This window comes from Eptatretus burgeri, chromosome 3 (genome assembly GCF_056783735.1).
Source record: "Eptatretus burgeri isolate ZD-2024b chromosome 3, Ebu_testis_v1, whole genome shotgun sequence".
In the NCBI taxonomy this organism is placed as follows: domain Eukaryota; kingdom Metazoa; phylum Chordata; class Myxini; order Myxiniformes; family Myxinidae; genus Eptatretus; species Eptatretus burgeri.
The window spans coordinates 35,040,695-35,063,457 of NC_140963.1; the positions used below are offsets into that span (position 1 = coordinate 35,040,695).

The 22,763-nt window shown below is 52.0% G+C and overlaps 1 protein-coding gene across 2 annotated transcripts in view; it reads left to right on the plus strand.

Moving 5' to 3' along the window:
- LOC147029669 (enhancer of polycomb homolog 1-like) overlaps window positions 1-22,763 on the plus strand; it is a 116,066-nt gene that overhangs the window by 88,479 nt on the left and 4,824 nt on the right. For both annotated transcript variants that reach the window (XM_085872889.1, XM_085872890.1), the window contains exon 14: window positions 22,054-22,498. In XM_085872889.1, the coding sequence (XP_085729015.1) occupies window positions 22,054-22,498 (445 nt within the window). The remainder of the gene's footprint in view (window positions 1-22,053; window positions 22,499-22,763) is intronic.

A 22,763-nucleotide genomic window follows, 5' to 3' on the forward strand; every position in this document is an offset into this window, starting at 1 on the left:
GAAAACAATTCAGACTATATTTACAATTATAGAAACAACACAATAAAATCAATGTACAAGAAAGGCAAAGAAAACAGCTTATTTTTAATTCACAATTTCGTTGTGGTGGTGGTGGTCGTATGGCAGCTGAGCTGCTGGGGCAGCTCTCATTTCTTGAAGCAGGACATGTGCCCCTCTACCAGTACACATACTGGAACTGGTACTCATTTCGCCGACCTCGGAAGGATGACAGGCTGAGTCAAACCCCCGGTGCATTAATTCAGCGGCCGACGGGGCTTGAACTCAGGATCCAAGGATCCCAAGCCACCACCCTAACCACTACTCAGGACCCGAGGATCCCAAGCCACCACCCTAACCACGACTCATTACCGTAGGATCCCAAGCCACCACCCTAACCACGACTCACGACCCCAGGATCCCAATCCACCACCCTAACCACGCCTCATTACCCTATGATACCAAGTCACTACCTGAACCACAACTCAGGACCCAAGGATACCAAGCCACCACCCGAACCACTACTCATTACCCTAGGATCCCAAGCCACCACCCTAACCACGACTCAGGACCCTAAGATCCCAAGCCACCATGCTAACCACTACTCATTACCCTATGATCCCAAGCCACCACCCGAACCACTACTCAGGACCCTCGGATCCCAAGCCACCACCCTATCCACTACTCAGGACCCGAGGATCCCAAGCCACCACCCTAACCACTACTCAGGACCCGAGGATCCCAAGCCACCACCCGAACCACTACTCAGGACCCAAGGATCCCAAGCCACAACCCCAACCACTACTCAGGACCTCAGGATCCCAAGCCACCACCATAATCACGACTCATTACCCTCGGATCCCAAGTCACCACCCTAACCACTACTCAGCACCCTCGGATCCCAAGCCACCACCCTAACCACTACTCAGGACCCAAGGATCCCAAGCCACCACCCTCACCACTACTCATTACCCAAGGATCCCAAGCCTCCACCCTCACCACTACTCATTACCCAAGGATCCCAAGCCTCCACCCTAACCACTACTCATTACCCTAGAATCCCAAGCCACCACCCTAACCACGACTAATTACCCTCGGATCCCAAGCCACCACCTAACCACCACTCAGGACCCTCGGATCCCAAGTCACCACGCTAACCACTACTCATTACCTTAGGATCCCAAGCCACCACCCTAACCACTACTCAGGACCCAAGGATCCCAAGCCACCACCCTCACCACTACTCAGGACCCGAGGATCCCAAGCCACCACCCTAACCACTACTCATTATCCAAGGATCCCAAGCCACCACCCTAACCACTACTTAGGACCCTTGGATCCCAAGCCACCACCCTCACCACTACTCAGGACCCAAGGATCCCAAGCCACCACCCTAACCACTACTCATTATCCAAGGATCCCAAGCCACCACCCTAACCACTACTGAGGACCCTTGGATCCCAAGCCACCACCCTAACCACTACTCAGGACCCGAGGATCCCAAGCCACCACCCTAACCACTACTCAGGACCCAAGGATCCCAAGCCACCACCCTAATCACGACTCATTACCTTAGGATCCCAAGCCACCACCCTAACCACGACTCAGGACCCAAGGATCCCAAGCCACCACCCTAACCACTACTCAGGACCCTCGGATCCCAAGTCACCACGCTAACCACTACTCAGGACCCTCGGATCCCAAGCCACCACCCTAACCACTACTCATTACCTTAGGATCCCAAGCCACCACCCTAACCACGACTCAGGACCCAAGGATCCCAAGCCACCACCCTAACCACTACTCAGGACCCTCGGATCCCAAGTCACCACGCTAACCACTACTCATTACCTTAGGATCCCAAGCCACCACCCTAACCACGACTCAGGACCCAAGGATCCCAAGCCACCACCCTAACCACTACTCAGGACCCTCGGATCCCAAGTCACCACGCTAACCACTACTCATTACCTTAGGATCCCAAGCCACCACCCTAACCACTACTCAGGACCCAAGGATCCCAAGCCACCACCCTCACCACTACTCATTACATCGGGATTGCAGCTCTCTCTGAGGTTCGGAGACCGGATTGCGGCGAGGTCATGGTGGGTGGTTACACCCACTATTGGTCTGGTCGCTCTGATGGTTATCATACCCAAGGAGTTGCTGTAGCTGTGTCCAATAAGCTGACCCCAATGATAATTGAGGTAACACCGGTCAACGAGCGTATGAGATTAAGGATTCGCCACTCCTTAGGTGTCATTTCCCTGGTCTCTATTTATGCTCCGACTGAGGCGAGTGATCTCACCGTGAAGGACACATTCTACGCCACACTCGAGTCTGTGGTTGATCAGTGCCCCAGACGAGATACACTTCCAGTCTTGGGGGATTTCAATGCATCGACTGGAACTGATAGGGATGGTTATGAGGTGTGTGTTGGTCCCCATGGGTCAGGAACTATGAACCAGAATAGCACTAAGTTCCTTGACTTTGCAAGAAGTCATGGACTTAGGGTGGCTGGTTCATGGTTTCAGCGCCCGCAAGCTCATCGCTGGACTTGGTATTCCAACGCTGGCGGTGTGGCAAAGGAGATTGACCATGTCCTCATTGACGGTCGTTGGAGGATGATCCAGAACTGCAGGGTCTACCGGAGTGCTCAGTTCCTCAATACTGACCACAGGCTTGTTGTAGCAACTCTAAAGCTGCACCTTAAATCCTGGAGAATGGTACCATCCCAGCCTAGGCTGGATGTTGCCAAGCTCAGGGATGAGAGAGTAGCTGAGGAGTTTGCGAACAGGCTGAGTGGACACTTGGGTGGTCTGGGTGCTTTGGGGGTCCTGAAGAGTTGTGGAGCACCTTCAAGACCACCGTCCTTGATGTTGCCGGTGGATGCCTTGGAGTTCACCGCAGGGCAAAGAAGAATTTTGTCTCTCAAGGGACACTGGATACCATTGACCAGAGTCGCAGGGCCAGGCTGAATGGCAGAGCTGAGCTGTTCAGGGAGCTGAGGCGTAAAACTGTACGTGCACTGAGGGTGGACAAGGAGGCCTATGTGCGAGGAATCTGTGAGGGGGTAGAGCATCACCTGTGGACAGGTGATTCTCGTCCCGCTTACAGGGAAATTCGCGCATTACGTTCATCCAAGCCCATCCCTCGGAGCACTGCAGTTCGAGCAGAGAGTGGTAGGCTCTTGACAGAGGAGTCTGAAGTGAAGGCCCGCTGGGCCGGTTACTTTGAGCGGTTGTACCAGGCTAATCCCCCAGCTGTCGAGTTGGACGTCAAGGGTGTTACAATCCCTGTTGCTGACCCTCGAATCAACTGTGGTCCACCATCGCTTGTGGAAACACAGGCTGCGGTGAACCAGTTGAAACGGGGCAAAGCTCCAGGGATCTGTGGCATCCATGCTGAACTTCTCAACGCTGGTGGAAATGCTGCACTCGTGTCGTTGCATGCAGTTTTGTGCTCTGCCTGGAACACAGGCATCATCCCAAATGACTGGAAGAGGGGCCTTGTTGTCCCTCTCTGGAAAGGAAGGGTGATCGCCAAGACTGCAACAACTACCGAGGGGTGACGCTGCTCTCAGTGCCGGGCAAGGTCTTTGCTCGGATAATTCTTGATAGGGTTCGCCACCATCTGCTTGAGCACCAGCGTCCAGAGCAGTCAGGCTTTACACCAAAGAGGTCAACGATTGACAGTATCCTTGCACTTCGTGTCCCTCACCGAACGCAGACGAGAGTTTCGGCAGGGGCTGCTTGCAGCCTATGTTGATCTCTGTAAAGCGTTCGATTCAGTGAATCGGGATGTCCTCTGGAGGATTCTTGGTCTTCGTGGGGTGCCACCGAAACTGATCGATCTGATGTCTGAACTCTACTCTGGTACTGAGAGTGCTGTGAAGTGTGGTGGTACCATCTCTGACTTATTTCCAGTTGCTACTGGAGTTCGTCAGGGATGTGTACTTGCCCCCCACACTTTTCAGCACTTGTATGGACTGGATTTTTGGGAGGATGTCGGAGAGATCAAGTTGCGGTGCATCGTTTGGCAATGTCAAGATCTCGGACCTTGATTTTGCAGATGATGCAGTCATCTTTGCGGAGACTTTAGACATCCTCTTGGGGGCCCTCGAGGTGCTGAATGAGGAGTCGGAGCCGTTGGGATTACGGATTTCTTGGGTCAAAACTAAGATCCAGGCTTTCGGTGACATCTTGGATGCTGCTGTCCTGTCTGTGTGTTTGTGGTGAGGATGTTGAGGTCGTGGATAGATTCACTTACCTTGGCAGTGATATTCATGTCTCCGCAGGTTGTGAGCCGGAGGTCAATAGACGTCTGGGTCGGGCCTGGGGAGTCATGGATTCACTGGATCATGGGGTGTGGCGCTGCCGGTACCTGTGCGGGAGGACGAAAGTCCGAGTCTTCAGGTCCTTGGTACTTCCAGTCTTGCTCTATGGGTGCGAGACTTGGACTCTGACCAAGGATCTGAGACGGAGACTTAATTCCTTTGGTACCAGGTCTCTTCGGAGAATCCTTGGCTATCGCTGGTCGGATTTTGTTTCCAACGAGCGGTTGCTGAGAGAGACTCGGATGAGATTTGTTACCTGCATAGTCCGTGAGCGTCAGCTGCGGCTGTATGGACATGTGGCTCGTTTTCCTGACGCTGATCCTGCTCACCAGATTCTCTCAGCGAGGGAGTCTCATGAGTGGAGGAGGCCAGTGGGTCGACCACGTGCCTCATGGTTGCAGCAGGTTGACCATCATCTCAAGGAGATGGGGATGGGCCTGGCATCTGCCTGGGGGATGGCCAGACGGAGGCCCCTGGAGTACCGGCGGAAAGTGGACGCAGCGACGCGCTGTTCTGGCACATGCTCCCATACCTGACCTGACCAAGCCACCACCCTAACCACGACTCAGGACCCGAGGATCCCAAGCCACCACCCTAACCACTACCCAGGACCCTCGGATCCCAAGCCACCACCCTAACCACTACTCAGGACCCTCGGATCCCAAGCCACCACCCTAACCACTACTCAGGACCCGAGGATCCCAAGCCACCACCCTAACCACGACTCATTACCCTAGGATCCCAAGCCACCACCCGAACCACTACTCAGGACCCTCGGATCCCAAGCCACCACCCTAACCACGACTAATTACCCTAGGATCCCAAGCCACCACCCAAACCACTACTCACGACCCTCGGATCCCAAGCCACCACCCTAACCACTACTCAGGACCCTCGGATCCCAAGCCTCCACCCTAACCACTACTCATTACCCTAGAATCCCAAGCCACCACCCTAACCACGACGAATTACCCTTGGATCCCAAGCCACCACCCTAACCACGACTCACGACCCGAGGATCCCAAGCCACCACCCTAACCACTACTCAGGACCCTCGGATCCCAAGCCACCTCCCTAACCACGACTCATTACCCTGGGATCCCAAGCCACCACCCTAACCACTACTCAGGACCCTCGGATCCCAAGCCACCACCCTAACCACGACTAATTACCCTAGGATCCCAAGCCACCACCCTAACCACTACTCAGGACCCGAGGATCCCAAGCCACCACCCTAACCACGACTCATTACCCTAGGATCCCAAGCCACCACCCTAACCACTACTCAGGACCCTCGGATCCCAAGCCACCACCCAAACCACGACTAATTACCCTAGGATCCCAAGCCACCACCCTAACCACTACTCAGGACCCTCGGATCCCAAGCCACCACCCTAACCACGACTAATTACCCTAGGATCCCAAGCCACCACCCTAACCACTACTCAGGACCCGAGGATCCCAAGCCACCACCCTAACCACTACTCAGGACCCTCGGATCCCAAGCCACCACCCTAACCACGACTAATTACCCTAGGATCCCAAGCCACCACCCTAACCACTACTCATTACCCTAGGATCCCAAGCCACCACCCTAACCACTACTCAGGACCCTAGGATCCCAAGCCACCACCCTAACCACTACTCAGGACCCTCGGATCCCATGCCACCACCCTAACCACTACTCAGGACCCTAGGATCCCAAGCCACCACCCTAACCACTACTCAGGACCCTCGGATCCCATGCCATCACCCTAACCACGACTAATTACCCTAGGATCCCAAGCCACCACCCTAACCACTACGCAGGACCCTAGGATCCCAAGCCACCACCCTAACCACTACTCAGGACCCTAGGATCCCAAGCCACCACCCTCACCACTACTCAGGACCCTAGGATCCCAAGCCACCACCCTAACCACTACTCAGGACCCTCGGATCCCAAGCCACCACCCTAACCACTACTCAGGACCCTCGGATCCCAAGCCACCACCCTAACCCCGACTCATTACCCTAGGATCCCAAGCCACCACCCTAACCACTACTCAGGACCCTCGGATCCCAAGCCACCACCCTAACCACGACTAATTACCCTAGGATCCCAAGCCACCACCCTAACCACTACTCATTACCCTAGGATCCCAAGCCCCCACCCTAACCACGACTCAGGACCCTAGGATCCCAAGCCACCACCCTAACCACTACTCAGGACCCTAGGATCCCAAACCACTACTCATTACCCTGTGATCCCAAGCCACCACCCTAACCACGACTCATTACCCTAGCATCCCAAGCTTCCACCCTAACCACTACTCAGGACCCTAGGATCCCAAGCCACCACCCTAACCACTACTCAGGACCCTGGGATCCCAAGCCACCACCCTAACCACTACTCAGGACCCTCGGATCCCATGCCATCACCCTAACCACGACTAATTACCCTAGGATCCCAAGCCACCACCCTAACCACTACGCAGGACCCTAGGATCCCAAGCCACCACCCTAACCACTACTCAGGACCCTAGGATCCCAAGCCACCACCCTCACCACTACTCAGGACCCTAGGATCCCAAGCCACCACCCTAACCACTACTCAGGACCCTCGGATCCCAAGCCACCACCCTAACCCCGACTCATTACCCTAGGATCCCAAGCCACCACCCTAACCACTACTCAGGACCCTCGGATCCCAAGCCACCACCCTAACCACGACTAATTACCCTAGGATCCCAAGCCACCACCCTAACCACTACTCATTACCCTAGGATCCCAAGCCACCACCCTAACCACGACTCAGGACCCTAGGATCCCAAGCCACCACCCTAACCACTACTCATTATCCAAGGATCCCAAGCCACCACCCTAACCACTACTTAGGACCCTTGGATCCCAAGCCACCACCCTCACCACTACTCAGGACCCGAGGATCCCAAGCCACCACCCTAACCACTACTCAGGACCCGAGGATCCCAAGCCACCACCCTAACCACTACTCAGGACCCGAGGATCCCAAGCCACCACCCTAACCACTACTCAGGACCCAAGGATCCCAAGCCACCACCCTAATCACGACTCATTACCTTAGGATCCCAAGCCACCACCCTAACCACGACTCAGGACCCAAGGATCCCAAGCCACCACCCTAACCACTACTCAGGACCCGAGGATCCCAAGCCACCACCCTTACCACTACTCAGCACCCTCGGATCCCAAGCCACCACCCTAACCACTACTCAGGACCCAAGGATCCCAAGCCACCACCCTCACCACTACTCATTACCCAAGGATCCCAAGCCTCCACCCTAACCACTACTCATTACCCTAGAATCCCAAGCCACCACCCTAACCACGACGAATTACCCTTGGATCCCAAGCCACCACCCTAACCACGACTCGGGACCCCAGGATCCCAAGCCACCACCCTAACCACTACTCAGCACCCTCGGATCCCAAGCCACCACCCTAACCACTACTCAGGACCCTCGGATCCCAAGTCACCACGCTAACCACTACTCAGGACCCTCGGATCCCAAGTCACCACGCTAACCACTACTCATTACCTTAGGATCCCAAGCCACCACCCTAACCACGACTCAGGACCCAAGGATCCCAAGCCACCACCCTAACCACTACTCAGGACCCGAGGATCCCAAGCCACCACCCTTACCACTACTCAGCACCCTCGGATCCCAAGCCACCACCCTAACCACTACTCAGGACCCAAGGATCCCAAGCCACCACCCTCACCACTACTCATTACCCAAGGATCCCAAGCCTCCACCCTAACCACTACTCATTACCCTAGAATCCCAAGCCACCACCCTAACCACGACGAATTACCCTCGGATCCCAAGCCACCACCCAAACCACGACTCGGGACCCCAGGATCCCAAGCCACCACCCTAACCACTACTCAGCACCCTCGGATCCCAAGTCACCACGCTAACCACTACTCAGGACCCTCGGATCCCAAGTCACCACGCTAACCACTACTCATTACCTTAGGATCCCAAGCCACCACCCTAACCACGACTCAGGACCCAAGGATCCCAAGCCACCACCCTAACCACTACTCATTACCCTAGAATCCCAAGCCACCACCCTAACCACGACGAATTACCCTCGGATCCCAAGCCACCACCCAAACCACGACTCGGGACCCCAGGATCCCAAGCCACCACCCTAACCACTACTCAGCACCCTCGGATCCCAAGCCACCACCCTAACCACTACTCAGGACCCTCGGATCCCAAGTCACCACGCTAACCACTACTCAGGACCCTCGGATCCCAAGTCACCACGCTAACCACTACTCATTACCTTAGGATCCCAAGCCACCACCCTAACCACGACTCAGGACCCAAGGATCCCAAGCCACCACCCTAACCACTACTCAGGACCCAAGGATCCCAAGCCACCACCCTAACCACTACTCAGGACCCTCGGATCCCAAGCCACCACCCTAACCACTACTCAGCACCCTCGGATCCCAAGCCACCACCCTAACCACTACTCAGGACCCAAGGATCCCAAGCCACCACCCTCACCACTACTCATTACCCAAGGATCCCAAGCCTCCACCCTCACCACTACTCATTACCCAAGGATCCCAAGCCTCCACCCTAACCACTACTCATTACCCTAGAATCCCAAGCCACCACCCTAACCACGACTAATTACCCTCGGATCCCAAGCCACCACCCTAACCACTACTCAGGACCCTCGGATCCCAAGTCACCACGCTAACCACTACTCATTACCTTAGGATCCCAAGCCACCACCCTAACCACTACTCAGGACCCAAGGATCCCAAGCCACCACCCTCACCACTACTCAGGACCCGAGGATCCCAAGCCACCACCCTAACCACTACTCATTATCCAAGGATCCCAAGCCACCACCCTAACCACTACTTAGGACCCTTGGATCCCAAGCCACCACCCTCACCACTACTCAGGACCCAAGGATCCCAAGCCACCACCCTAACCACTACTCATTATCCAAGGATCCCAAGCCACCACCCTAACCACTACTTAGGACCCTTGGATCCCAAGCCACCACCCTAACCACTACTCAGGACCCGAGGATCCCAAGCCACCACCCTAACCACTACTCAGGACCCAAGGATCCCAAGCCACCACCCTAATCACGACTCATTACCTTAGGATCCCAAGCCACCACCCTAACCACGACTCAGGACCCAAGGATCCCAAGCCACCACCCTAACCACTACTCAGGACCCTCGGATCCCAAGTCACCACGCTAACCACTACTCAGGACCCTCGGATCCCAAGTCACCACGCTAACCACTACTCATTACCTTAGGATCCCAAGCCACCACCCTAACCACGACTCAGGACCCAAGGATCCCAAGCCACCACCCTAACCACTACTCAGGACCCTCGGATCCCAAGTCACCACGCTAACCACTACTCATTACCTTCGGATCCCAAGCCACCACCCTAACCACTACTCAGGACCCAAGGATCCCAAGCCACCACCCTCACCACTACTCATTACATCGGGATTGCAGCTCTCTCTGAGGTTCGGAGACCGGATTGCGGCGAGGTCATGGTGGGTGGTTACACCCACTATTGGTCTGGTCGCTCTGATGGTTATCATACCCAAGGAGTTGCTGTAGCTGTGTCCAATAAGCTGACCCCAATGATAATTGAGGTAACACCGGTCAACGAGCGTATTATGAGATTAAGGATTCGCCACTCCTTAGGTGTCATTTCCCTGGTCTCTATTTATGCTCCGACTGAGGCGAGTGATCTCACCGTGAAGGACACATTCTACGCCACACTCGAGTCTGTGGTTGATCAGTGCCCCAGACGAGATACACTTCCAGTCTTGGGGGATTTCAATGCATCGACTGGAACTGATAGGGATGGTTATGAGGTGTGTGTTGGTCCCCATGGGTCAGGAACTATGAACCAGAATAGCACTAAGTTCCTTGACTTTGCAAGAAGTCATGGACTTAGGGTGGCTGGTTCATGGTTTCAGCGCCCGCAAGCTCATCGCTGGACTTGGTATTCCAACGCTGGCGGTGTGGCAAAGGAGATTGACCATGTCCTCATTGACGGTCGTTGGAGGATGATCCAGAACTGCAGGGTCTACCGGAGTGCTCAGTTCCTCAATACTGACCACAGGCTTGTTGTAGCAACTCTAAAGCTGCACCTTAAATCCTGGAGAATGGTACCATCCCAGCCTAGGCTGGATGTTGCCAAGCTCAGGGATGAGAGAGTAGCTGAGGAGTTTGCGAACAGGCTGAGTGGACACTTGGGTGGTCTGGGTGCTTTGGGGGGTCCTGAAGAGTTGTGGAGCACCTTCAAGACCACCGTCCTTGATGTTGCCGGTGGATGCCTTGGAGTTCACCGCAGGGCAAAGAAGAATTTTGTCTCTCAAGGGACACTGGATACCATTGACCAGAGTCGCAGGGCCAGGCTGAATGGCAGAGCTGAGCTGTTCAGGGAGCTGAGGCGTAAAACTGTACGTGCACTGAGGGTGGACAAGGAGGCCTATGTGCGAGGAATCTGTGAAGGGGTAGAGCATCACCTGTGGACAGGTGATTCTCGTCCCGCTTACAGGGAAATTCGCGCATTACGTTCATCCAAGCCCATCCCTCGGAGCACTGCAGTTCGAGCAGAGAGTGGTAGGCTCTTGACAGAGGAGTCTGAAGTGAAGGCCCGCTGGGCCGGTTACTTTGAGCGGTTGTACCAGGCTAATCCCCCAGCTGTCGAGTTGGACGTCAAGGGTGTTACAATCCCTGTTGCTGACCCTCGAATCAACTGTGGTCCACCATCGCTTGTGGAAACACAGGCTGCGGTGAACCAGTTGAAACGGGGCAAAGCTCCAGGGATCTGTGGCATCCATGCTGAACTTCTCAACGCTGGTGGAAATGCTGCACTCGTGTCGTTGCATGCAGTTTTGTGCTCTGCCTGGAACACAGGCATCATCCCAAATGACTGGAAGAGGGGCCTTGTTGTCCCTCTCTGGAAAGGGAAGGGTGATCGCCAAGACTGCAACAACTACCGAGGGGTGACGCTGCTCTCAGTGCCGGGCAAGGTCTTTGCTCGGATAATTCTTGATAGGGTTCGCCACCATCTGCTTGAGCACCAGCGTCCAGAGCAGTCAGGCTTTACACCAAAGAGGTCAACGATTGACAGTATCCTTGCACTTCGTGTCCTCACCGAACGCAGACGAGAGTTTCGGCAGGGGCTGCTTGCAGCCTATGTTGATCTCTGTAAAGCGTTCGATTCAGTGAATCGGGATGTCCTCTGGAGGATTCTTGGTCTTCGTGGGGTGCCACCGAAACTGATCGATCTGATGTCTGAACTCTACTCTGGTACTGAGAGTGCTGTGAAGTGTGGTGGTACCATCTCTGACTTATTTCCAGTTGCTACTGGAGTTCGTCAGGGATGTGTACTTGCCCCCACACTTTTCAGCACTTGTATGGACTGGATTTTTGGGAGGATGTCGGAGAGATCAAGTTGCGGTGCATCGTTTGGCAATGTCAAGATCTCGGACCTTGATTTTGCAGATGATGCAGTCATCTTTGCGGAGACTTTAGACATCCTCTTGGGGGCCCTCGAGGTGCTGAATGAGGAGTCGGAGCCGTTGGGATTACGGATTTCTTGGGTCAAAACTAAGATCCAGGCTTTCGGTGACATCTTGGATGCTGCTGTCCTGTCTGTGTGTTTGTGGTGAGGATGTTGAGGTCGTGGATAGATTCACTTACCTTGGCAGTGATATTCATGTCTCCGCAGGTTGTGAGCCGGAGGTCAATAGACGTCTGGGTCGGGCCTGGGGAGTCATGGATTCACTGGATCATGGGGTGTGGCGCTGCCGGTACCTGTGCGGGAGGACGAAAGTCCGAGTCTTCAGGTCCTTGGTACTTCCAGTCTTGCTCTATGGGTGCGAGACTTGGACTCTGACCAAGGATCTGAGACGGAGACTTAATTCCTTTGGTACCAGGTCTCTTCGGAGAATCCTTGGCTATCGCTGGTCGGATTTTGTTTCCAACGAGCGGTTGCTGAGAGAGACTCGGATGAGATTTGTTACCTGCATAGTCCGTGAGCGTCAGCTGCGGCTGTATGGACATGTGGCTCGTTTTCCTGACGCTGATCCTGCTCACCAGATTCTCTCAGCGAGGGAGTCTCATGAGTGGAGGAGGCCAGTGGGTCGACCACGTGCCTCATGGTTGCAGCAGGTTGACCATCATCTCAAGGAGATGGGGATGGGCCTGGCATCTGCCTGGGGGATGGCCAGACGGAGGCCCCTGGAGTACCGGCGGAAAGTGGACGCAGCGACGCGCTGTTCTGGCACATGCTCCCATACCTGACCTGACCAAGCCACCACCCTAACCACGACTCAGGACCCGAGGATCCCAAGCCACCACCCTAACCACTACCCAGGACCCTTGGATCCCAAGCCACCACCCTAACCACTACTCAGGACCCGAGGATCCCAAGCCACCACCCTAACCACTACTCAGGACCCAAGGATCCCAAGCCACCACCCTAATCACGACTCATTACCTTAGGATCCCAAGCCACCACCCTAACCACGACTCAGGACCCAAGGATCCCAAGCCACCACCCTAACCACTACTCAGGACCCTCGGATCCCAAGTCACCACGCTAACCACTACTCAGGACCCTCGGATCCCAAGTCACCACGCTAACCACTACTCATTACCTTAGGATCCCAAGCCACCACCCTAACCACGACTCAGGACCCAAGGATCCCAAGCCACCACCCTAACCACTACTCAGGACCCTCGGATCCCAAGTCACCACGCTAACCACTACTCATTACCTTCGGATCCCAAGCCACCACCCTAACCACTACTCAGGACCCAAGGATCCCAAGCCACCACCCTCACCACTACTCATTACATCGGGATTGCAGCTCTCTCTGAGGTTCGGAGACCGGATTGCGGCGAGGTCATGGTGGGTGGTTACACCCACTATTGGTCTGGTCGCTCTGATGGTTATCATACCCAAGGAGTTGCTGTAGCTGTGTCCAATAAGCTGACCCCAATGATAATTGAGGTAACACCGGTCAACGAGCGTATTATGAGATTAAGGATTCGCCACTCCTTAGGTGTCATTTCCCTGGTCTCTATTTATGCTCCGACTGAGGCGAGTGATCTCACCGTGAAGGACACATTCTACGCCACACTCGAGTCTGTGGTTGATCAGTGCCCCAGACGAGATACACTTCCAGTCTTGGGGGATTTCAATGCATCGACTGGAACTGATAGGGATGGTTATGAGGTGTGTGTTGGTCCCCATGGGTCAGGAACTATGAACCAGAATAGCACTAAGTTCCTTGACTTTGCAAGAAGTCATGGACTTAGGGTGGCTGGTTCATGGTTTCAGCGCCCGCAAGCTCATCGCTGGACTTGGTATTCCAACGCTGGCGGTGTGGCAAAGGAGATTGACCATGTCCTCATTGACGGTCGTTGGAGGATGATCCAGAACTGCAGGGTCTACCGGAGTGCTCAGTTCCTCAATACTGACCACAGGCTTGTTGTAGCAACTCTAAAGCTGCACCTTAAATCCTGGAGAATGGTACCATCCCAGCCTAGGCTGGATGTTGCCAAGCTCAGGGATGAGAGAGTAGCTGAGGAGTTTGCGAACAGGCTGAGTGGACACTTGGGTGGTCTGGGTGCTTTGGGGGGTCCTGAAGAGTTGTGGAGCACCTTCAAGACCACCGTCCTTGATGTTGCCGGTGGATGCCTTGGAGTTCACCGCAGGGCAAAGAAGAATTTTGTCTCTCAAGGGACACTGGATACCATTGACCAGAGTCGCAGGGCCAGGCTGAATGGCAGAGCTGAGCTGTTCAGGGAGCTGAGGCGTAAAACTGTACGTGCACTGAGGGTGGACAAGGAGGCCTATGTGCGAGGAATCTGTGAAGGGGTAGAGCATCACCTGTGGACAGGTGATTCTCGTCCCGCTTACAGGGAAATTCGCGCATTACGTTCATCCAAGCCCATCCCTCGGAGCACTGCAGTTCGAGCAGAGAGTGGTAGGCTCTTGACAGAGGAGTCTGAAGTGAAGGCCCGCTGGGCCGGTTACTTTGAGCGGTTGTACCAGGCTAATCCCCCAGCTGTCGAGTTGGACGTCAAGGGTGTTACAATCCCTGTTGCTGACCCTCGAATCAACTGTGGTCCACCATCGCTTGTGGAAACACAGGCTGCGGTGAACCAGTTGAAACGGGGCAAAGCTCCAGGGATCTGTGGCATCCATGCTGAACTTCTCAACGCTGGTGGAAATGCTGCACTCGTGTCGTTGCATGCAGTTTTGTGCTCTGCCTGGAACACAGGCATCATCCCAAATGACTGGAAGAGGGGCCTTGTTGTCCCTCTCTGGAAAGGGAAGGGTGATCGCCAAGACTGCAACAACTACCGAGGGGTGACGCTGCTCTCAGTGCCGGGCAAGGTCTTTGCTCGGATAATTCTTGATAGGGTTCGCCACCATCTGCTTGAGCACCAGCGTCCAGAGCAGTCAGGCTTTACACCAAAGAGGTCAACGATTGACAGTATCCTTGCACTTCGTGTCCTCACCGAACGCAGACGAGAGTTTCGGCAGGGGCTGCTTGCAGCCTATGTTGATCTCTGTAAAGCGTTCGATTCAGTGAATCGGGATGTCCTCTGGAGGATTCTTGGTCTTCGTGGGGTGCCACCGAAACTGATCGATCTGATGTCTGAACTCTACTCTGGTACTGAGAGTGCTGTGAAGTGTGGTGGTACCATCTCTGACTTATTTCCAGTTGCTACTGGAGTTCGTCAGGGATGTGTACTTGCCCCCACACTTTTCAGCACTTGTATGGACTGGATTTTTGGGAGGATGTCGGAGAGATCAAGTTGCGGTGCATCGTTTGGCAATGTCAAGATCTCGGACCTTGATTTTGCAGATGATGCAGTCATCTTTGCGGAGACTTTAGACATCCTCTTGGGGGCCCTCGAGGTGCTGAATGAGGAGTCGGAGCCGTTGGGATTACGGATTTCTTGGGTCAAAACTAAGATCCAGGCTTTCGGTGACATCTTGGATGCTGCTGTCCTGTCTGTGTGTTTGTGGTGAGGATGTTGAGGTCGTGGATAGATTCACTTACCTTGGCAGTGATATTCATGTCTCCGCAGGTTGTGAGCCGGAGGTCAATAGACGTCTGGGTCGGGCCTGGGGAGTCATGGATTCACTGGATCATGGGGTGTGGCGCTGCCGGTACCTGTGCGGGAGGACGAAAGTCCGAGTCTTCAGGTCCTTGGTACTTCCAGTCTTGCTCTATGGGTGCGAGACTTGGACTCTGACCAAGGATCTGAGACGGAGACTTAATTCCTTTGGTACCAGGTCTCTTCGGAGAATCCTTGGCTATCGCTGGTCGGATTTTGTTTCCAACGAGCGGTTGCTGAGAGAGACTCGGATGAGATTTGTTACCTGCATAGTCCGTGAGCGTCAGCTGCGGCTGTATGGACATGTGGCTCGTTTTCCTGACGCTGATCCTGCTCACCAGATTCTCTCAGCGAGGGAGTCTCATGAGTGGAGGAGGCCAGTGGGTCGACCACGTGCCTCATGGTTGCAGCAGGTTGACCATCATCTCAAGGAGATGGGGATGGGCCTGGCATCTGCCTGGGGGATGGCCAGACGGAGGCCCCTGGAGTACCGGCGGAAAGTGGACGCAGCGACGCGCTGTTCTGGCACATGCTCCCATACCTGACCTGACCAAGCCACCACCCGAACCACGACTCAGGACCCGAGGATCCCAAGCCACCACCCTAACCACTACCCAGGACCCTCGGATCCCAAGCCACCACCCTAACCACTACTCAGGACCCTCGGATCCCAAGCCACCACCCTAACCACTACTCAGGACCCGAGGATCCCAAGCCACCACCCTAACCGACTCATTACCCGAGGATCCCAAGCCACCACCCTAACCACTACTCAGGACCCTCAGATCCCAAGCCACCACCCTAACCACGACTCATTACCCAAGGATCCCAAGCCACCACCCAAACCACTACTCACGACCCGAGGATCCCAAGCCACCACCCTAACCACTACTCAGGACCCTCGGATCCCAAGCCACCACCCTAACCATGACTCATTACCCTTGGATCCCAAGCCACCACCCTAACCACGACTCATTACCCTTGGATCCCAAGCCACCACCCTAACCACGACTCACGACCCGAGGATCCCAAGCCACCACCCTAACCACTACTCAGGACCCTCGGATCCCAAGCCACCTCCCTAACCACGACTCATTACCCTGGGATCCCAAGCCACCACCCTAACCACTACTCAGGACCCTCGGATCCCAAGCCACCACCCTAACCACGACTAATTACCCTAGGATCCCAAGCCACCACCCTAACCACTACTCAGGACCCGAGGATCCCAAGCCACCACCCTAACCACGACTCATTACCCTAGGATCCCAAGCCACCACCCTAACCACTACTCAGGACCCTCGGATCCCAAGCCACCACCCAAACCACGACTAATTACCCTAGGATCCCAAGCCACCACCCTAACCACTACTCAGGACCCTCGGATCCCAAGCCACCACCCTAACCACGACTAATTACCCTAGGATCCCAAGCCACCACCCTCACCACTACTCAGGACCTGAGGATCCCAAGCCACCACCCTAACCACTACTCAGGACCCTCGGATCCCAAGCCACCACCCTAACCACGACTAATTACCCTAGGATCCCAAGCCACCACCCTAACCACTACTCATTACCCTAGGATCCCAAGCCACCACCCTAACCACTACTCAGGACCCTAGGATCCCAAGCCACCACCCTAACCACTACTCAGGACCCTCGGATCCCATGCCACCACCCTCACCACTACTCAGGACCCTAGGATCCCAAGCCCCCACCCTAACCACTACTCAGGACCCTCGGATCCCATGCCATCACCCTAACCACGACTAATTACCCTAGGATCCCAAGCCACCACCCTAACCACTACGCAGGACCCTAGGATCCCAAGCCACCACCCTAACCACTACTCAGGACCCTAGGATCCCAAGCCACCACCCTCACCACTACTCAGGACCCTAGGATCCCAAGCCACCACCCTAACCACTACTCAGGACCCTCGGATCCCAAGCCACCACCCTAACCACTACTCAGGACCCTCGGATCCCAAGCCACCACCCTAACCCCGACTCATTACCCTAGGATCCCAAGCCACCACCCTAACCACTACTCAGGACCCTCGGATCCCAAGCCACCACCCTAACCACGACTAATTACCCTAGGATCCCAAGCCACCACCCTAACCACTACTCATTACCCTAGGATCCCAAGCCACCACCCTAACCACGACTCAGGACCCTAGGATCCCAAGCCACCACCCTTACCACTACTCAGGACCCTAGGATCCTAAACCACTACTCATTACCCTGTGATCCCAAGCCACCACCCTAACCACGACTCATTACCCTAGCATCCCAAGCTTCCACCCTAACCACTACTCAGGACCCTAGGATCCCAAGCCACACCCTAACCACTACTCAGGACCCTGGGATTCCAAGCCACCACCCTAACCACTACTCAGGACCCTGGGATCCCAAGCCACCACCCTAACCACTGAGCCAACACCAGGCTACACACTCAGCCTGTCATCCTTCCACGGTCGGCAAAATGAGTACCAGTTCCAGTGTGTGTACTGGTAGAGGGGCACTGCATCAGCAACACAATCGTGCTTCAAGAAATGAGAGCTCCCCCAGCAGCGAAGCTGCCATACGACGACCACCACCACAACGAAATTGTGAATAAAAAATAAGCTGTTTTCATTGCCTTTCTTATACATTGATTTTATTGCCTTCTTTCCATAATTGTAAGTATCGTCTGAGTTGGTTTAAAAGATATACCAGTATGTCTATTTGTTTCAACTATATCGAAGAAGGATTTCATAAAAATGTGGCAAAAACTACAACTGTGAGAAATACTGATTTCAATTCATAACAATGTTAAAATAAAATCATTCATAATAAAATCAAAATTAATTGCAAACTTTTAAGGCGGTCACGTGGTCAATAGTTTATCCCTAATTCGTTTTCAATATCAATTAAATTACTATTTTTTGTAAATAGACACATAAATAAATGTTTTGAGGGGGGTAATCTGAAATCGGAGGGGATAGGATGAAATCTATTTTCTAGCTACCCCCGGGGGTAACTTGAAATCTTTACACCGACCGGCACTCCGGGTGCAATCGGCCCATGATCGAAGATCGTTCTCCCACGCCGGTACTCTCGGCTAAACATCGTTCGTGACCGTCTAAGACGAGCCATTTGTTGACACTTTCTCTCCATTTATCCCATCTTACAGACGTATAACGTTTGACTTTTTCGTTCGCTTCATTGTCCTGGTGAATAATACACAGGGGAGCATCTATTGCCTGTCGAGGCGTCACGTGATCCGAGTGGAGAAAATTCAAATGAGAGAGCGCGGCGAATGCATCGATTTTCAAGATGAAAATACACAATAACTGCAGCTATTTGAGTGGAGAACTTTTGGATACGTATGTATTTGGATATAAACTACCATATCACGGTTTTGTCTATCCCCTCCCCCCCCACAGATGAGTGGAACGAAACTTGATTTTCAGGCACTTTCTGAGCCATGGCTGATGGCCTATATCTAGGGAGGTGGCTTTGATTAAGTTCTTGGATTGACGACCAACTTTTTTTTTCCCCCAAACAGCCTTTGATTTTCTTAACGTGACGGAATTGGAAACAAATTTATTTATCGTGTGAAGTAAATCCTTTGTTCCACATGCTTCCAGGGATGTTTGGAAGAGATCAGAGAGAGTACAACAAATATGTTGTTGCAACGCAAGTTAAACCTCTTTCCAATTCAGACAAACTTCTGAAAACTGCAGTAAAAGCTTAAGGTAACTAACTTTGCGGTAGGATAATGGAGACTGATTGAATAGAACAAATAGGTTGGTATAAAATGATTCACGGCAGACTTAAATATTCTACATGGACTTTGGCTCTTCGTATAATGTTCTGGATTATTTTCTTCACATCAGATGGGGAGGGTGGAGGAGGAGGAGGAGGAAGGATCACAAATCCTTATTTTATTTGAGATGGACAGATTTTTTTATGGTACTCCCATTGAATTGGGTGGTCGCTAGACTACTGTTATTCTCAGGTTTTCCGTCTGTCTGTATGTAATGGACAGCTCTGGAGGACAGAGGAGTCAACCGATTTTGATGAAACTTGACTGGTTCATACCAGTATCTCGTTGTATGATTTTGAGCACCGTTGCCTAGCAACGGGACTTTGACATTTTTGAAAAAATCCGAAAAAATATTTATATATGACCTGTCGCAGCTCAGTGGGAGCCACTTCGTTCCAAAACTGACCAAAAATTATCAAAAATGAACTTCATGAAATTATCAAATCATTAACTATTCCATAAACTGGAGCATATATGAAACACAAGGCAAAAAACAGTTTATCAATTCAGACAAACATAACTCAGGAAAGGAACCAGACTGATAAACATTTAAATATCATGGACACTTACTATGACAATCCATTCCACTTGTTAGGCCAGGATGTCGCGACACGATAGTATCAAATTTTCATATTTCTCGATGGACATGAATAAAAAATTAAATTTTCTTCCCTCCAAATGGTTGTCAGATAAATATTTGAGCATTATTGCTCAGACTTGTGAAGTCAGTCTGATTCATCTGTCTTATCTATTTTAATGTCCAAATACTTAAAACATTCACTCACCTCAATATTTCAGCAATAATTCCAGAATTCCATAATCGTCGCGTAATGGCGGACAAGAAAAAAAAATCTCCCTTTAACTGTTGAGGGAGATTGAGGCAAACCTGTATTTTTCCTGCAAATTGGTCATGACAGAAATGTATCATTTGGGTTAAGAGATTTCAAATTCAATGATTCAGGTAAAATTGTATTGTGTATAATATTGATTGTCGCGTAATGGCGGACAAATTTGAAATTTTGAAATGCGTGGTCAGTGAGCGGTATTTAATCGAAATATGTCTATAATGTTTGTAAAATTAGATAATACGATTATTGTTGGTAAAATGAGCCTCATCTCAGCCACTTTCAGCACACTTCACAGAATAGCACAGGCACTTTTATTTTTCCATCCCTGAATAGGCATTCAAAGTGAAACTAGGATAAATTTCACTCTATCACAAGCCTCTCAGCCAATTTTTGATCGATTTCCAAACTGTAACTTATGTTCTGGAAAGGAAAGGTCACTCTTTCTGTTGAAATAAACTTTTCAAAACCAAGTTCCAAGTTCCAAGTTCCAATGACGAATATCAGATAAATTAAACATCTGAAAATCTAAAAATGAAACTGGAAATATGACTGCTTTTTCAGCTGATAGCATTTAACGTACATGAATCTTAGGATCCTGACATGTGACGGTCATTAACGTATACATTTTTTTGATAGATTTTTCAATGCTCTAACTGACTGTGAGGGTTTCAAGAAGGCTAGTTTACTCATATTTGTGTTTATTTCCTGTTATTTAAATACAAGCATTGGAACAGGGTGGCTCCCACTTAGCTGTGACAGGCCATATATATATTTTTTCGAAAATCAAAAATCGGTTTCCGCGCTTTTATGCGCACTATAATAATCACTTTGTTAAAAAATTTCAGCCCGATCCATCAAAAACTGAATGACTAGTATGCAATTATATAGCAACCACCCATGTTGCCTACCGGCTTGTCCTTCACTTTGCTGATGGTAGTTGAACAACATAACTTGTATATATGACTCGCACAGATGACATAACAGCACATGCCTGTTGATGTTGATCTCCGTCATCCTTCACCCACACATTGATGAGATGGTGACAGAAAAACACGCTTGATGACTCGCTATGCTCAAATTGGCATGGTATCATTGCTGGTGTTGTGTTGTTCAGCAACAATGTCTTACTTTTTGGGCTTGTGTAATGAGCGGATGAAATTACGTATTTATTACTTCAAAAAAGAAAAGAAAAACAACCACAAAAAGTAGATTTTAAGTCTGTGACTTTGCTGTCACATGCAGTGGTGCTCATAATCTTGATTAACTTTGCAGTCGCAACAGAGAATATAGAATATAGTGTTATGACAATCGTTGCCACACAACAATTAAAACGTGCAGGCTAATTAGTTACTGCTTGTTTGCAGTCATCAGTGGTTTCTGAAATAACACACCGCTTCCCAGACGTGAATAATACACGGCCCAAGGCCTAGCCCAGCACGAGACGAAATGCCACACCAGACGGAACGCCGTCTTGTCATCTTGACTTACTAAATCGTCATCCTGACAGTGTCTGGCATTCAGCCGTCGCCTACAGACGTCAGGATGATACAGCCGTCTGTCAAGGCAGCACGCTCGATGTAACACCATAGTGACGTCCCAGTGAAAAGAACGTGACAGACAGAGGGAAGGATGGAAATCCACCTACTTTAATGTCTAGATTTTAGTGCTTGTGTTACTCAAAGGGCACTAACAATGTGAACTCAAACCACAAGTAAACTGAAGGTTTTTCTCCAGGTCATTGGTGAGCCATGTAAGTGTTTTTGTTTTTGTTCCTGATCTATTTTTGGAATTCTGATTTCAAAACTTCATTTCTTAGCCTGATGCCACATTTTTCTTTCCTTCACAGCTTTATTGTTTCCAACTAACCTATTATTTCAGGTACTTACAAAGTAGCTGCTGGTCCGGTGCGATCCTCCGGTGCTGTGATAGAGCTTCTTGGCCACCGGAACCCTGGCAACACAACCCTACCCTCACCCGCCATTGTACAGCCCGGACAACCTTACACGTTGGATGCCCGGGGCAAGCCCACACCCCTCAATGGAGTTCAAGGCATGGCCCTCTCTTCAGGAAGTTCCCTCACACCGCTCCTGCTGAACACGCGGACACTGAATCCCCATGTTCCCCCAGTGAGAACCCAACCAACCTTGCCCAGTGTTGGCAGTGCTCCACTGGGTTCTGCCGTCTCGCCAGCTGTCCTGCCCGTCACACCTGCGGTCGTGGCTTCCCTTGCTCAGTCAGGGCTGAAATTGACGGGAGCGGCAAGCAGTCTCGAAAGAGTAGCCATAATCCCGAGGGAATTGGCTATAGACAGCTTACCTTCCAGGTGAGTTTGCTTTCATATGGATTGAGTTTACCTTTGATCATCCGTTACAAATGTAAACAAGAAAGTATCCGTACATTTATCTTTCCTGACCAAGTATCAGTCTGTCATCAGAAGCTCTACTGTTGATGACGATGGACTGATGCTCGTTTTGCTGGAGGATTGGCACTCATTCATTTTGAGCACAATCGGCAGTTTATCATTATTCCTGAGCTCAGAAGACCAGATATTTTATCAGAGGCATATCAAAATGAATCAACAGATGCCA